Source organism: Capra hircus, unplaced genomic scaffold (assembly GCF_001704415.2).
Source record: "Capra hircus breed San Clemente unplaced genomic scaffold, ASM170441v1, whole genome shotgun sequence".
NCBI lineage: Eukaryota > Metazoa > Chordata > Mammalia > Artiodactyla > Bovidae > Capra > Capra hircus.
In genome coordinates this window covers 5,603-22,703 of record NW_017217873.1, presented here as the reverse complement: position 1 = coordinate 22,703, position 17,101 = coordinate 5,603, and the positions used below count along the sequence as shown (strand labels likewise).

Below are 17,101 nucleotides of genomic sequence, written 5' to 3'. Positions count from 1 at the left end.
TTCCTGTAAGCCCCAGCCCTCACTGAGCTCCTGAGGCTCTTCCCTGGCCGGTGTACCCCCAGAGCAGCTCAGAGAGGGCTTCAAATGACTTGTCCAGTACCCAGCAGAAGCCAAACTGGCATGAGAACATAGGGTCATTGAAGACCAGAACCAGCCATGCCAATGGCCATCTGGTTCCATTATGACCAGACGGGGAGCTGGGAGGAACTCAGTGCTCCTGCAGGCTCTCTGCTGCCTCGGCCACAAGCTGGGCAGGTCCCAGCTCAGCTACTGCAGAATGAAGCACGAACAGGCAGGCCAGGGGCAGGGGGCTCCAAGAGTGGGGAGGGGTCTGCGTAGCCTGTGAGGCACTGCCCAGTGCCGGCAGCCCTGGCAGCTCCCGAGCTTGCCCTGCCACCCGCCCCTGAGTTCCGGCATCAAGGACATGGCTCGGCCCTGCCTGCGCTGGGACACCTGCCCCAAAGGGCTCTGAACCCACAGAAGATTCCCCTGTGCCTCTCAGACAACCGCGCAGCGGCAAGGAGCAGAAACCAGGCCCGCCTCTCAGGTGGGACCGGCCGGACGCCGGCTCTGGGCGGGGCGGCGCGGGCGGGGCGCCGGGTCGGTCGGGCGGCGCACGTGACACAGCCGCCGGGAGCCGGGCGTTGACGCCACGTCACCCCACCCGGGGCCCCGCGCCCATTGGCTGCGCCTCGGGCCGGGGCGGGGCCCGGCCGGCCAGCCGGCCACTCCGCGGCTCCCGGCGCGCGTGCTGTCCGCCTCACTCTGCTCACCTGTGAAATGGGATGCCGTCCTCCGGGAGGAAAAGGGTTAACGCCGAGGCGCGCAGCTCTGGCGCCCGTGGCGGGTGCGGCGCGGCAGCAGAGTCCCCGGGAAGGCCAGGGGAGGGGCGCTCAGAGGACCATGTTCTCCGAAGAGCCGCAGCCCCACCCGGCTTTCCCCACCCTCCCCTGGACGCCTGCCCTGCCCAGCTGGTCTCAGGCTGCCCAGTGAAGCAGTGATCTTTGGTGGCAGATTCCTCCCCGCTCCCACGACTGGGCCCTACAGGGGGCTTCAGCCAGCCTTCACTTCAGCTGGCTGCGGGTCTCCATTGGGCGCTGCTTCATCACCCCCCTCTCCTGAACTGCTGCAGTTACACGTGCATATTGACTGAGCTTGGTCTTTACATATGCGGTATAGGCGGCTACAAGACAAGCAGGCACGTCTGTCTTGACCTTGACTCCAACAGACTCTTCAGGGTTACAGCAGGAAGGAGTGTTCTCATTTTACGGACACCAGAAAGGTGAAGTAAGATGTTCCAAGTACACAGCAAGCAGGTGAAAACCCAGACCTGTTTCCTGACTCTAAGAAACTGGTCTTCAGGCTTCACACAGCACCCTCTCCCCTCCCTGGGAAGGGCTGTTGGAAATTTCAGGGAACTCCCCAGATTCCCAAGGCCCCTCTGGCTGCTTGGCTCCTACTTGGGGGGTGGGGCCTGTGCATCAGGATGCAGGGGGCTGTTCCCCCACAGAAGTTCATCTGGAGGGCCAGGCCCCAAGGGTCCCTGGGCAGGACCACTTGGGAAACAGATGTGGTTTGGAGGTCCCCCGGGACCTGGCCATCTCTGTTCTGGGTAATTTTCCACCGTAGCCACTTCCGGGAGGGGAACAAAGAACCCTGCGTGTCCAGTCTGAGCCCCAGGGACTTGGGCCTCCAAGGCCTCTCTTGGCCTGGGCAACACCCCCCTTCCAAAGTGCGCCATAAATGTCACTCTGTCAGAGGGTGTGGTCAGACAGGCTATATCTGGAATCTGAGCAAAGCAGTACTCAGGATGGCTGGATTCACTGAGGAGTCGGGGTGGAGGTGGGGGTCCAGACCTCTGATAAGGCTCCTTGGCTGCCCCCTACCAAGGGTGCTTCTGCTCACTGCTTCCACACTTCCAGCACCTGCATATTAGTATCTCAGTCCACCTCATTAGGACCCTCCCTTGGCACCTAGCTCTGCCCCCAACCCACAGGACCCAGCGTCCTGGTCCAGCCCTCTCCCCAGCCTAGCTGTCTCCTCTGACCTGCCCGAGCCTGTCCTGATCCAGGGCAAGGGGTCCCAGGCCCAAAGCACAGACTGCCCCTACCTCATCCCAGCTGCTCTGGGGACGGGGTCCAGTCCTGGTACAGTTCCAGGTGGCTGAATGAGCTTGTGCTGGTGAGATCCTAAACTCTGGGTGCAGAGGCCAGCCCACCTTCAGCAGCCAGACTGGGCCCACTAACCCCCAGCCCTTCTGTCAGTCCCACAGCTGGATCTGGGAGGAAACCAGAGAAAGTCAGAGTGGGAAATTCTAGCCTCTTCCAGGCTCTTCAAAAGATCTAAAGAAGGAGGGGCAGGCTCATCTCACAGGCCCAGCCGGCCACCGTTACTAACGTCCCAGTCAGCCTATGCGGAGACACCATCAAGCCCCGTTACAGCTGATGAAACTGAGGAACAGTGTGGTGAGGTAACTGGCCAGAGGGCACACAGCAGGTCTTGGACTAGTCTGTCTTCTAAAGGCCCAAATCTCGGAATGAGGTTTGTCGGGTCACTTCCTGCCCCAAGTTCAGCGACATCTGGGACGAACCCAACCCGGGGCTTCCACTCAGCCCCTTGCTCAGGGCGGGAGAAACCGGGGCCTGCGGGAGCCCCGCAGCAGTCCGCGCGGGGATGGAACGGCCAGGGGACGGGTGCGCAGGCCAGATCGGAGCCGCCTGACGCTCCTCAGGTTGGGCGGGACCGTCCACCCAGGGGCGGGGCTCCTGCAAGTCTCCGCCCCGCCCCGCCTGCCCTGCAGAACCGCCGCCGGGAACCCAGTTTCCCAGGAACTTTTCGCGGGCGCTGGGCACCACCGAGTTCCGGGCGGGACGCGAACGCGCGGAGGTGCTGCGGCGGGCCCGGCGGACCTCCGAGAGGAGGTGACTGCGCCATGGACGAGCCACCCTTCAACGAAGCGGCCTTGGAGCTGGCGCTGGCCGAGCCGTGCGAGCTGGACGCGGCGCTGCTGACCGACATAGAAGGTGGGTCAGGGCCACTGGGCTCCTCGCGCGGGCGGCACCGGGCGCGGGGCGCGGAGGGGGTCGGGGGCGCGGCCCGCGCCTCTGTGCGGAGCTCTCCGCGTCTCTGCGCCGAGGGCTGCGGGCCTCGCGATTCTGTCCCCGCGGAGCTGCCCTTGCCCACCCGGTCCTGTAGGAGGCTCGGCGCTGAGCACGTGCGCCTCTGGGCGCTTCGGCCCGCACCCCGCGGCCAGCGAGTCCTCAGTCGCGAGGCGGCATTGGCGAGAGCGGGGCGGCCGGCATCGCCGAGGCCCCGCCCCGCCCCGGCCTTGACGTCAGCGGGAGGTTACTCTCGGTCGTTCCCTCCGTCCCGAGAGTTCAGCTCGGCGCTCGCGCTCCTGCGCATGCGCGCCGCGGTCCCGCGGACCCTGACAGACCAGGGCCTGATTCTCTTAGCTGGCTCCCGGTATCGGTTCGGCACACGTTTATCGAGCGTCTACTGAATGCCAGGCCCGGTTCTAGGCACCAGAGGTTCACAGACCTGGGCTCCCCCTTTCCTTGGAAGCACAAACCCACCCTAAGGAAACCCATAAACAGATATTTACACCTTGTGGTGGGGCTGGGGCAGGGCGACTGCTTCGGATAGGGCGGTGGGGTGGGACCTGAGCTCAGTCCCGATAAGGATGTCTTCCCCACAGAGGGCACGGCGAGGAGTTGGAGGGACATAGGTGAGACTGGGCAGGTGGGTGGAAGAGGACTTGGCAGGAAAAGGCGGGAGCAGCAGCGCGGGCTCTCTCACACACCTGGAAACACTGCTCTGGTTGTTCTACAAAGAGGGTGTTGGGGGCGAAGCTGCAGCGGGGCCAGTCAGGAGGCTGTTGCCCACGGTGCACAGAGCACATTCCAGCCTCCACAAGTTGCCTCCGAGGTTCCTATGCAGTTTCAGCCACGTTGGCTACCTTGCACTTGGTTGATGGGGATAACAGGCCCTGAGCACAGGACCCAAACCTCCCACAGCCTGGATGGACTCATCCATGGAGCCTATGGCCACCCTAGGGTTAGCAAAATGGACACATCTGAGCCAACCACTCTTTGGTTGGCTCGCTGGGAACCCAGCTTGTAGGGCGCAAGAGTTGCCAGGTCCCCTGGAGGGGAGTTGAGAGGAGGGCCAGGCAGCGTTGACTAGGGGCTGAGAGCTGAGCTGGATCCCAGAGGCAGTGGGATGTTAAGTGACTTGTCCCAGGTCACACAGCAGAGCATGGTAGAGCCAGAATTCAAACCCAGGATGGGAGCTCCAGAGGCCACACTCTTAAATGCTGGTCTCCTATTGTGAGTGTGTGTGTGTGTGTGTGTGTGTGTGTGTGTGTGTGTGTGTGTGTGTGTGTATGACGCTGTAGAGCAGGGGACTCAGGAGGCTGCTCTATATGGAGGTATGCTGGGGGCTTGGGAGTGGGTCGAAACGGGGTCATAGGTCACACGGCCACCTCCCCATCCTAGCCCAGAGCCTTTGACTTATGAGACGGAGGACTGGCATCAAAGAGTCCGCCCATGTCCCTGAGCCCCACCCAGCCTGGGCATGTGGCTCAGCCAGACTCCGTCATGTGACCAGCGCCCTCACTAGGAGCCCCAAGTCCTGTGCTGCAGGCCAGGCCCTGGCTGCGCTGCACCACAACTCTGGGTAGATCCGCCTGCTCCCAGCCTCCTTTTCCTGTTTTTGTTTTGGGGTCCCTTGTGGCCGTGAGAGAGGGTATGTGGGAGCCGCCTTGCATGAGTGCTGGGACTGTGTTGATGCCATGGAGGGCCTTACCTCCCGCTGGTTCATACACTGCACTGTGTTGCTCAGTGACGAAGAGGCGATTGGAGGAGGCTGCTGGTCAGGTGGGCCTGGTCAAGGAGTAGCCTGAGCCTCCGGTGCATAGCTGGAAGTCACCTCTGCCTGGGCTTCCCAGTTCATTGTGTCTTTGAAGTCCGGGTGTCTGCCTTCGGTCCAGTCCCTAAATTAACAGGGACCTGGCTTCCTGGGCTCCAGGCCAGCCTGCTAAAAGAGGTACATGGGGGCCAACCTGTCCCCTACCAGGCCACTCCCCACAGTCTCTCATGCCCAGTTCACTCCCTGGTGCTGCCAAGCATGGGCCTTCCTTAGAAAACAAGCTCAAGATGGCTTACAGCCCTGCTCTGGCCACAGCATATACCTGCTCAGCTCCCTAACCACCATGGCTCCCCAGAACCCCAAGATACAGTCCCTTGTCTCAGCGTGGTGTTTGAGACCTGTCAGGTGGGCCGGGCCCGCCCTCCCGTGGTGAGTCCTGTCCTCCCTCCAGGTCCTCCCCATACCCTGGACACACTCGGCCCCCACATGGCCCTCCTGCCTCATCCTCACATCCAGAGGTCCTGAGGGCAGAGCCTGGGAGAGGCCTCTCCCCCTGGACACGGCACCTCTCCATCCCTCTCCTGCCCAGTTGGCAGGAAGCAGAGGCCCTCCCGGTGTGGCCGTGCGCTCTCTCCAGGCTGCAGTGGCTGCCCTGGAAAGCTGGGGTGAGGCCATAGGTGGGCTGCCCGTGAGCCCTGGTGAGTTCCAGCCCTCGCACCTGTGAGGGGGATGGGGAGAGCTGCAGGCAGTCCAGGGAGGCGGGTGGGCTGGCAATTGGGAGCTACCTTCTGCCTGGTGGTCACCTCACTGGATGCAAACATTCTAGATGACCTGCCCAGCCTCAGGTGGGGTCACCACCGGGCAGAGGCCTGGGTCTGGACTTCGCCCAGCTGATAGGGGCAGGCCAGGTGGCAATGACTCCTGGCCAGAGCAAGTGCCTCTGTCCTGTGTCTTGCCAGCCACAGGCCCCATGGATGTGCCCTTTGACCCTGGGACCTACTGGGCATGCATACCTGCACCTGTGAAAGGGGAAGGGAGAGCCTCAGAAATGCCACGGTCATCTCCTCACTGGTATACAGACTGGGGGCGGACATGTCCACTACCCTCACCTGCCCAGCTGAGGTGTGGGGAGCAGCAGGAAGGCCAGGCCTAGTGGAGGTTGCCTCCCAGGCCCAGAACATGTTGCAGTAAATCCATCTCTAGCTGGCAGAGGAGGGCCCAAGCCCAGGATGTGTTTCTGGGTCTCTGGCCATAGTTGATGGTTTGCTGCACAACCACCTCAGGGCAGCCTCAGAGATGCAAAGTAAAGCACCTTCAAGGTTCCATTCACACAGTTGTGAGGACTAAGGAAAGCACTCCAAAGTAGGTAAAAACGATAAAACCCAGTGCTGGTGATGCTCTGATTAAATGTGACATATTGCAAGGGAGAGTGTAAGGAGGTTTATTGTTCCAGAGAGCAGTCTGGCAGCTTGGAAGCAGTGTGCTGCCTTTGAACCAACATACACACTTCAGAGGGGGCAGTGCCAGGGCTGAGCCTTGGAGCTTCACACTGCCTCCCCTCTGCGTAGCACTCTGCACGCACATCCTGACTTGGGATGAGTGGTGGCAACAAGTTGGGACAGAGCCAGGCTGGCCTCAGGGCTCACTCCTGCCCCTGGCAGGCGGGGCTGGGGGCTGTGGGCTCGGGGGGTTGGCAGGCCTGGGTGTAGGTCTTAGGTTCTTCTCTTGGCAGTTGGAGGACTGGGGCACATGGCCTCCCTCTGAGCCTTAGTGGCCTCTTCCGGCTAGAGGGCTCATATTCAGGTTCCCCTGGGGCTCTGGCCCCGGGGCCATCCCATTCCAGGAAGAACAGGCACCCGCCACGTCCCCGGGCAGCCACACACACACAAAGGCACCCTGTGCCCCCATTGCACACATGATCGGCTGAGGACATGTGAACCTGCCAACCGTGCTTCTCGGGAGGTTCCAGGAGATGCTGGTGGGAGCAGCGGGCCTGACTGGCAGGGTGCAAGCCCGTTCCCCACTGCTGCCCTGTGCCCTCCCTCACGTAGCCAGAGGTGAGCGGTGCTGTTGCTTGGTGCTGTTGCTTTGTGCTGTCTGCTGCAGACTTTGTGACCTGCTCACAAATCCCTTTTCTGCCCAGTCCCTGAGAATTGGTGTTCTTAGCTCAGGCGATAGACAAACGTGGGTTGGAACTCCAGCTTTGGGCTGTCTCCTTGACCCTCTTCCCTCTTGACGCCCTCTTCTGCAGTCTCACCAGCCTCTTCTTTGTCTTGACAGCGCACCAAGCTTGCTCCCACTTCAGAGCCTTTGCACTTGCTGTTCCTAGTGCCTGTGACATCCTTCCTTCCTCCTGGCCCACTCCCTCCTTTCGCCTCTACTCAGATGCCCCCTCCACAGAGAGGCCTGCCCTGACTCTCTGTTTCTTCACGATGCTCATCACCTGCACCCCCTTCCTCCACGGATTAGTAGACAGTTGGCCTCCCTCACTGGAACAGAAGCTCCACTGGGAGGTCTTCACGCTCTGTTCCTGCACCCCCAGCACCTGGCACTGGCCTGACATTTAGGAGAGGGCAGTAGAAACATCTGAGCTTCATGGGCCAGGCCATATGAGGGAGGTGGTGAGCTCCCTGTCCCAGGAGGCATGCAAGAAGAGTTTGGGGTGCAAGGCCTTGTGTCAGCACCTGTGGGTCATAGGCTCCTGTGATAGAGTTGGGCTCCTGTGGGTGGGCGCTATGGGGGTCCCCCAAGGATATCTGTCATGGCCTCACAGGATAAACAGGTCCTAGAATAAAAGGCCCACATCTGCCTTCAGAGGGAGATTTGAAGGTAGAGCCAGGGAGCGGGGAGAGGGGTTCAGGTTTCCTGTTAGGCCCTGATAGAATCAGGGCAGGAGAGGAAAAGATGAAGCCAGGCTTGGGGAGGGGCAGGTGGGCCCTCTGAGGCTGAGCCCACACCTCTCCTCTCCCCTAGAGTGGGTGCAGGAGCCACGCAGGCCTTGAGTCTTAGGTCACATGAGTGCTTACTTCACCGGCAGAGAGTCCCCACTGTGGGAGCCCTGTCCAGCCTTTCAGACCCACTGGACTGGAGGGAGCTTCCTTAAACTGTGCACCCTGGTGGGGGTTGGGGGGTGCTCTCTTGCCTCCTAGAATCCCCTGCTCCAAGGCCAGAGGTGAAGGCTCAGAGGAGAGTGACTTGCTCGGGACTACACAGCAAGTAAAGGGTGGAGGGAAGTTCTGGCACCCAGATCTGGCTTTAGGAGAGAGTGAGAGGGGCCCCAGTCAGACCGTGAGTTCGCCACCAGATTGTGCTGCGTCTTCGTTAGATCATGTCCCTGAGGCCAGCCCTCCTCTTGGCAGCTGTTCCTGACCCTATCGGCCATGGGCCTCTCCCTTCTACGTCCTTGGTCTAGATGGGACAGAGCCAAGACATGTGAAATGGGAAACAAAGGGGCCGACAGAGCGTGAGACAGGGAGAGGGATGGTCAAGAGCAGGTAGGCTTGACATTGGGTGGCCCTGGCCCTGCAGAGGCTCAGGTGTGGGTCAGCCCTGGAATTCAGGCCTCAGTGTCTCCCAGTCTCAAGTGAGGTAGGAGCCTTGCCAACACCAATGTCTTGATTTGGGGGATAAGGGCGGGTGTGAGCACCCACCAGCTGAGGAGGGAGGGGGCTGGAGAATTCAGTTGCCCTTGGCACCTGCTGCAAGGCCATGGAAGGACCCGGACAAAGAAGGGTGGATATGTGATGGAGAGGAGCTTCCTGGAAAGTGAGAGCCATCGGGGCCAGGGCGTCTCTGCCCCCAACACCCTCTGAGGCTGCAGGACACCAAGAAAGGGTTGCGGGTGGGCTTGGCCGCAGTTGAAGGCTGGCCTGAGTCTGGAGTCCACTTGGCCACAAAAGCTGGAGCTGGCAACCTGGGCTGCTGGCCAGGCTCTGTTCATCTGTGTAGAACTCGAACCTTACACAGAAGGGAAGAGGGCCTGGGTGCCCCTCCAGAGACACTCAGAGCCTGTCACCCCAGGACTTCCTCACCTTCTGTCCCAGGGACTGGGCTGCCTATTGGCCTCCCCGGACCCTGCAGTGAATAAGTGAGTCAGGTTCATCCTGAGACTGCTGGGGGTGGGGGTGTCACTGACCCCGTCCCAGATCCAGGCCCCTCTTCAAAGAGATGTCTGTGTGGGGCTTCAGCTCGGGCTCAGCTGTTACTGGCCATCACTTCAGGGTATGAGTTCCCTTCCTCAGTTTCCCTGGGAAGTGACTGTTGCCAGGGGTCCGTGCGGTGGGGTGTGGCCCATGCTGGGGCGGCCCAGGAAGGGGAGGTCCCCACACCCACTGCCAGATGGCCCTTGGTCTCACTTGAGCACTGCACTCAGTAACACCTTTACTTGTCCCCGTCGGAGCCTGAATCGTGCTCGGCCCATTTTCCAAGAGCGAACTGAGGCTGAGCGTGGTCGAGACCGGCTCAGGGTGTCAAGAGAGCCGGAGACTTAGCTGCGGAGCTGGGGCACCCCTAGCCCCTCGTTCCACCGCTCTTCTCTGACTTGACCGCCAGTAACCCCTGCAGACGTCGGCGCCTAGTGAGTTAAGGGCCAGCGTCCGCTAGTAACCCCGGCCCCCTTGCGGCGCGGCGGAGCGCAACCCTAGCCGCGTGCCGTGGGGGTGGGGCGGGGCCGGGGCGGGGCCCCAGGAGGCGGTGGCGCGGCCGCTGATTGGCCGCGCGCGCTCACCCCATGCCCGGCCCGCCGCTACGCGGGGCGGGGCTGGCCAGCGGGGCGGGGCGGGGGCGGGGCCGGCAGCGGGGGCGGGGCCGGCGGTAGCTCTATCGCTCAGCGGCTTTAAAGTGCGCCGGCCCTGCAGGTGAATTCTGTGCTCGGAGACCGGCAGGCCAGCCGCCTGGACGCCCCGAGTGGCGACGGGCCGGGGCCGCGGAACCATGGACTGCACGTTCGAAGGTATTTTTTGGAGGCCTCCACCTCTTTATTATAGAGCTTTCATTTCCTCAGCGGGGTTCCATCCTCGGTGCCCTGAGGGGAGGTTTGTGCGCACTCCCTGCTCTAAGAGGTGTAGGCTCCCCACCCCAACGTCCGGAGTAAGGGGATAGCTTTCCCACATCTGCTCCACAGGGAGGAGGACCGCTTTTCCTTCTGTCTGCTGGGGCTCCCTTTTGGGGGGCATCTTGGGCTTGACAGTGGGAGCCCTGGGTTCAGCCAGTTTCCTCTCTCAGCCTCAGTTTCTCCAACTGTCAAAGGGGTAGGGGGTCCTACGGGAGAAAGCACTCTATGCCATATGACCTGTGCAGACCTGGAGGGCCTGCCAAATATTTGTGTTTGAGGACAGGAGGGCTGAGCCTGGCACCCATCCCCACCCCCACCCCATCCTTTGTTGTGCTCTCCTGGCAGCCTAGGACGTCCCCTGCAGTCACTTTCCTGCCTGGCACCTGTCAGTCGGAGGGACTCAGGTGACCTTGAGGCCCCACTCCGTGCAGCTGTCCTGTCACAAAGTGTTTTGTCTGTCCTGTACAGATGGGGAGACTAAGGCCGGGTGAGAGGCGCCAGAAGCCCAGGCTGGGGGTCTGGGGGACTCCTGGGGCTCCCAGGGTTTGCTCATGGGTCCTGCAGAGCACTTTGACCCAGTGGATGACTCCTTCAGTGGGTTAGAGGGCCCTGGACTGACCCAGCCAGGCTGCTGGTTGCCAGCTGGGGGAGAGGGCTTGTGGCCAGTTTGGGCTGCTGTGGGCCATGTGTCCAGTCTGTATGAGGAGGAGAGTCAGGACAGACGGTGTTGGCTTTCACTGAGGGGAGACGGAAGCCTGAATGGCCGGCCCCGAGCTGCTTGGCTGCAAACAGGGCCTGGGCTTGTGCCCAGAACATTCAGACACACTGGTTGACACACATATGGCCAGCGGTTGACTCTGCCCCAAGTCTCGGTTTATTGCACAGAGAAATGGGTTGGCAAAAGCAGCTCTGAATTGAGCGGTCGTGGACCTCTGCTTTGGGGGCCGCTGGCATTGTCCAGTGTCGCAAGGCTGTTTGATGCACTGGGCAAAGCTCCAGATGTCCCAGGTGTCTGTGAGCGTGGGCTCCTGGGGGTGGCTTTTTTGTTTCTGTGGTGTTGCTCCCACGTGTACACTGTCGGGGGCGGGGTGGGGTGTGAAGACACACGACATCTGACACCTGCTCCACGGCTGCTCACAGCTTTTCCTCCTCCCTGCAGACATGCTTCAGCTCATCAACAACCAAGACAGCGACTTCCCGGGCCTGTTTGACCCGCCCTACGCTGGGGGTGGAGCAGGGACCACAGACCCTGCCAGTCCCGATGTCAGCTCCCCAGGCAGCCTGTCCCCACCTCCTTCCACGATGAGCTCCTCACTTGAAGGCTTCCTGGGGGCGACCAAGGCGACACCCCCACCCTTGTCCCCTCCCCAGCCTGCACCCACCCCCCTGAAGATGTATCCATCTGTGCCTGCCTTCTCCCCTGGGGCCTGGGATCAAGGAGGAGCCAGCGCCCCTGACTATCCTCCAGCCCACCCCACCCCAGCCCCTGCCCGGAGCTGTCCTGCCGCAGAGTGTTGCGGCCACCACCCCACCGCAGTTCAGCTCTGCCCCCATTGTAGGCTACCCCAGCCCTCCGGGAGGCTTCTCCACAGGTAAGGAGGGAGTGTGGAGGTGGGGGTCAGGTGCTCTTGGTAGAGGAGTTTGCAGGCTTTAGCCGTCTGGCCCCTGCTCTGTGGATGGAGGCGCCTGCCTCACCAGCAGTTCTCGGGCTCCTGCGGACGAAGCACTTCCCTTACTGCCGGGGTCCACACCAGCTACCCTTCCACAGAGTGATTCTTGGCTAGGAGGCTGGCATACTTGCATCAGAGCCCAGGGCAGAGCCATCCGGATAGGAACCCGCGGCCACAGGGGTAGTGACTCATCCCGGGTCACATGGTGATGAGGACCTGGGGGACAGGTTGGAAGTGGGTTGCAACAGCCTTTGTCCTCAGCCCCAGCCTTCATCTCTGCAGGGACCCCTCCGGGGAGCAGCTCGCAGTCACTGGCTGGCCCACCACTGGCTTCCCTGCCAGGGGTCCCGCCTGTCTCCTTGCACAGCCAGGTTCAGAGTGCGGCCCCCCAGCAGCTGTTGACAGCCATAGCCACCCCCACGGTGGCCCCTGGAGCAACTGCTGTGACCTCCCAGATACAGCAGGTCCCGGTGAGGCGGTCTGGCTGGCATCAGGGAGGTGGCGGCCCTGGGCCCAGACCCATAGCCCATGGCTGAGGCCCCTCCTGTCCTTAGGTCCTGCTGCAGCCCCACTTCATCAAGGCAGACTCGTTGCTCCTGACGACCATGAAAACAGATGTGGGAGCCCCCTTGAAAGCGGCGGGCATCCGCTCCCTGGGCCCTGGCACTGCTGTGCAGGCAGCGCCCTTGCAGGTAGGGGGCTTGGGCGGGGTGGGGGTGGTGGCTTGGGTGGGGTGGGGCGGGACAAGGTTTGCTCACATGTCCACTTGCTAACTCTGCCTGGCCCTGCAGACCCTGGTGAGTGGCGGGGCCATCCTGGCCACTGTGCCACTGGTAGTGGACACTGACAAGCTGCCCATCAACCGACTTGCCGGTGGCAAGGCTCCAGGCTCGGCGCAGAGCCGCGGCGAGAAGCGTACGGCCCACAACGCCATCGAGAAACGCTACCGATCTTCCATCAATGACAAGATCGTTGAGCTCAAGGACCTGGTGGTGGGCACTGAGGCCAAGGTGTGGGCTGAGGCCCTAATAGGGCAGCTCTGGGGAAGGAGGCACCTGGGAGGAGGAGGAGGAGGATGGGGCTGGGCAGACAGTCCTGGGGCCCCAGCCTCCTCGGGCCTGGCAACTCTGTTCAGCTGAGCTTCAGGGAAGCCCCAGGTGGCACAGGCTCTTCCAGGTGCTGGGGATTCAGCAGAGGACAGACAGAGATCCTGCTGTTGAGTAGCTGACATTCTAGCATGGTGCGGGGGCACCAACAGACCTGGGTTGGGGTACGCCAGGTGGCATAAGTGCTGTGCTGGAGAGAAGTGAGATGGGGGAAGTTGCAAACCTGAGTTGGGTGGTCAGGGAAGGCCTCACAAAGGTGATGTGATGTGTGAACAGAGGCCTGGAGGAGGTGAGAGGGTGAGGCATAAGGTGGAGTGATGTTGACAGCAGCCAGCCAGGTGCTGTTGTCTGTATCTTACTTAACCGGGCAGCAGGTTCTAGGGGAGGAATGTTCCAGGGAGTAGGAATAGCAGATGCAAATCTCCTGAGGCGATTGTGTTGCAAAGCACCTCTGCCCTCTTACTTCAGTGCCCAGCTCTCTGGCCTGACCACTTGTGCCATCTCCCCCCTACCCAACCCCTGCAGTTGAATAAATCTGCTGTCTTGCGCAAAGCCATCGACTACATCCGCTTCCTTCAGCACAGCAACCAGAAGCTCAAGCAGGAGAACCTGAGTCTGCGCACTGCTGTCCATAAAAGCAGTGAGTGCTGGCCCCCTCCACGCCTGGTGTCCCTGGAAGTTCTTGCCCTGCAAAGGCCCTTCACCCTCTCTTTGGCCCTCCCTGGCTTGCAGCTCCCCCAGGTCCTGAGCTCCAATTTGGGGTGAAGTGGGGTGTGGAGCTCACTCCAGTCTGCTCCTCTCTGGCCTACAGAATCACTGAAGGACCTGGTGTCTGCCTGCGGCAGTGGAGGTAGCACAGATGTGCCCATGGAGGGCATGAAGCCCGAGGTGGTGGACACCCTGAGCCCGCCCCCCTCAGACGCCGGCTCGCCCTCCCAGAGCAGCCCCTTGTCCCTTGGCAGCAGGGGCAGTAGCAGCGGTGGAAGTGGCAGTGACTCGGAGCCTGACAGCCCGGTCTTTGAGGATGGCCAGGTGGGGCCTGCAGTGTTGTCCCCTTCTTGTCATCTAGCAACTTCCTCCGAGCCCCAGGACTGGATCAGGCCCCTCACATATCCCACCTCCCCTTTCATAGACAGAAGAAAGACAAGGCTGAGGGGTTCCCACAGTAAGGCAGGGGGCAGAGCTGACCCCTCCTTCCCGGAGCTGTGCTCTCTGGGTCACGCCACCCTGTTCTCACCGCCCTGCCCGCCCCACCCCAGGTGAATCCAGAGCTGCTGCCCGCCCCCCACAGCCAGGGCATGCTGGACCGCTCTCGCCTGGCCCTGTGCGCGCTCGTCTTCCTCTGTCTCTCCTGCAACCCCTTGGCCTCCCTGCTGGGTAGCCGGGGTCCTGCTGGCCCCTCCGACACCACCAGCATCAACCACCGTCCTGGGCGCAGCATGCTGGGTGCTGAGGGCAGAGGTAGGGTGGTAGGAGGGGGGCTCTCGCGTACGTGGATCCCGTCCTGTGGGCTTGGGGCCCTGGATTTCCTGGGTGCCCAGCCTCTGTGTCCCCAGCTTCTGTCTGCCCCCAGATGGCCCTGGCTGGGCCCCGTGGCTGCTGCCCCCACTGGTCTGGCTGATGAATGGGCTGCTGGTGCTCTTCTCCTTGGCGCTTCTCTTTGTCTATGGAGAACCCAGTCACTCGGCCCCACTCGCGCCCTGCCGTGCACTTCTGGAGGCATCGCAAGCAGGCCGACCTGGATCTGGCCAGGGTAAGTGGCCAGACCCTGGGGGGATGGGAGCAGGCAAGGCTGGGACCCTGAGCAGTGCCTGGGAAGGTGCTGGGCATACCGTGGACCTCCCCTGTTCTCCCTACCCCTGTCTACCCCTCCAACTCCTGTGGACCCCTGGGGGCCCGGCCTGTGCTGCTGGGGATGGTGTGGTCCTCACAGGGGGCCCAAGATGGAGGAGTAGCACAGCCCCATGTTTCTTACCTGAAAAACCGCTCACCCCCAGGGGGACTTTGCCCAGGCTGCCCAGCAGCTGTGGCTGGCCCTGCGGGCCTTGGGCCGGCCTCTGCCCCACCTCCCACCTGGACCTGGCCTGCAGCCTGCTTTGGAGCCTCATCCGCCACCTGCTGCAGCGTCTCTGGGTGGGCCGCTGGCTGGCCGGCTGGGCAGGGGGCCTACGGAGGGACAGGGCCCTACAGGCAGATGCTCGCACCAGCGCCCGCGACGCGGCCCTTGTCTACCACAAGCTGCACCAGCTGCACACCATGGGTATGCGGGTGAGGGCTGGGCCCCTGGGGTCCTGCTGCCTCCACACCACCCTTGGCCTCACGCCCTCTTATCTTCCAGGGAAGTACTCAGGTGGGCACCTCGCTGCTGCCAACCTGGCGCTGAGTGCCCTGAACCTGGCCGACGTGCGCGGGAGATGCTGTGTCCGTGGCCACACTGGCTGAGATCTACGTGGCCGCTGCGCTCAGGGTCAAGGCCAGTCTGCCCCGGGCCTTGCATTTTTCTGACAGTGAGTAGATGGTGACCAGTGGGGGCTCTGTGGGTGGGTGAGGGCTGCACAGAAAGGCACGTGGTTATGGGGGCGGCTGCGGGCCCCTCTGGGGTCTTGGCCAGGGTTCAGTGTGACGGCCCATTCCCTCCTCAACAGCGCTTCTTCCTGAGCAGTGCCCGCCAGGCCTGCCTGCACAGAGTGGCTCAGTGCCCCTTGCCATGCAGTGGCTCTGCCACCCTGTGGGCCACCGTTTCTTCGTGGATGGCAACTGGGCCCTGTGCAGCGCCCCGAGGGACAGCTTGTACAGCGTGGCTGGGAACCCAGGTGCCTTCTCACCCTGGGCCCTTCTCTGTGCCCACCCCTTTCCGCACAGCTGGCCGCCTCCTCCGTCCCCCGTTCTCATTCATCATGCCTATCCCTGGTCAGTGTCTTGTCCCTTGCCTCTCTGCTATCCCTGCCCACCCTGGCCTGCTGCCCCGCCATCTGGTGTGGCTATGGGGATGTGCAGATGGGGACGCCAGCCTGGCTCTGTCTCAGCTGGGGCTCTTCAGAGGCAAACAGGAAGATAGGGGCAGGGGGCCAGGGGGCTGATTTGAGAGGTGCCAGACAACATCACCATGCAGTGAGGAGGGTGGGAAAGGGCGTGCATCCCAGGTGGGTTATCCTGCCCATCGGTGGGCGGAGTGTTTATCCACCAGCTTTTCTCTTGTCTCAGAGCCAGGCCCACCCGTGCCCAGAAAAGATCCCTAGTGCAGGGAGGTGCGTATGCAAAGGAGGGGTTGGGGCCCATTCTCGCCCCTCCACTCACCCACTCTTCTCTACAGTGGATCCCCTGGCCCAGGTGACTCAACTGTTCCGTGAACATCTGTTGGAGCGAGCACTGAATTGCGTGGCCCAGCCCAGCCCCAGCCCTGGATCAGCCGAGGGGGACAAGTGAGTGTCTCCATGCGCCTCAGCAGACCCAGAGCCCCCTGCCCAGTGGATGGCCAGAGCCAGGCCACTGTGGCCTTAGGTGCATTTCGGTTCCTCTCTGGGCCTCAGATTCCCACCAGCCCGGCACGAGGGGACGGAGGCTCTTAGAGGAGCCAGGAGGCCAGGCTGTGCTGTGTGCGGAGGTGAGGACCTCTGCCAGCCATGTTGAGCCGCCTGTCCTCTCCTGCCACAGGGAGTTCTCAGATGCCCTCGGGTACCTGCAGCTGCTGAACAGCTGTTCGGATATGGCTGGAGCTCCTGCCTTGCAGCTTCTCCATCAGCTCCAGCATGGCTGCCACCCCCGGTGAGCCCCCCACCCTGTGACGCCCTCAGACCCATGTGCCAAGCAGCTCAGCCTTGGGGGGCAGTGTGGCTGAGTGTCGCCTCCTGTGCCCCCTTTGCAGGGCACAGACCGGTGGCCAAGTGGTGGCCTCTCTGACAGCTGTGGTGACCCACTGGCTTCGGCGGGAATGAGGAGGCAGCTGAGAGGCTGTACCCACTGGTGGAGCACCCTGCCCTGTGCCCGCAAGGATCCGAATGAAGCACCAGGGCGTGCGATGTCAGTGCCCCACCCCTAACCCTGCCCCCGCTTTGTTTCTATGTCCTTGGGGCCGCCATCTCGTCCCATGAAGCCAACCAGCAGAGGGAGGTCCAACCATGACACCTCTACCTGCTCGCCCCAACAGGAAACCCCTGCCCAGGGCGGCTCGCACTCCTGTCAAACTGCCCGGGACATCCTAGGCCGCGTGCGGGGAAGCTGATTCTGCCCATCCAGCCTGGGGTATTGTGGTGAGAATGCCAGCTGGGACTCTTAGACAGCCTGCCATCCACACCAGCTACAAGCTCCATTGACAAGGGTAAGGGCTGGGGCCGGGGCCTGCCCATCTCAGGGCCTAATGAAACTTTGCACGCGCGGGGCTATGGAGGCGCCCCTGTTGTGTG

The 17,101-nt window shown here is 62.3% G+C and overlaps 1 protein-coding gene across 1 annotated transcript; it reads left to right on the top strand.

Annotated features, from left to right (window-relative positions):
- Positions 1–2,783: 2,783 nt before the first annotated feature.
- Positions 2,784–16,373, top strand: LOC108635517 (sterol regulatory element-binding protein 1-like; the record flags this gene model as incomplete). Its single annotated transcript, XM_018045628.1, is given in 18 exon segments — positions 2,784–3,023; positions 11,082–11,344; positions 11,346–11,514; positions 11,875–12,062; positions 12,147–12,284; positions 12,384–12,602; positions 13,224–13,338; positions 13,510–13,730; positions 13,958–14,159; positions 14,272–14,372; positions 14,374–14,451; positions 14,696–14,758; positions 14,760–14,958; positions 15,037–15,101; positions 15,103–15,205; positions 15,344–15,511; positions 16,012–16,120; positions 16,353–16,373. Coding segments are annotated over 18 exon segments (2,513 nt in total), but the record flags the coding sequence as incomplete, so codon positions are not given.
- Between the last annotated feature and the right edge of the window lie 728 nt (positions 16,374–17,101).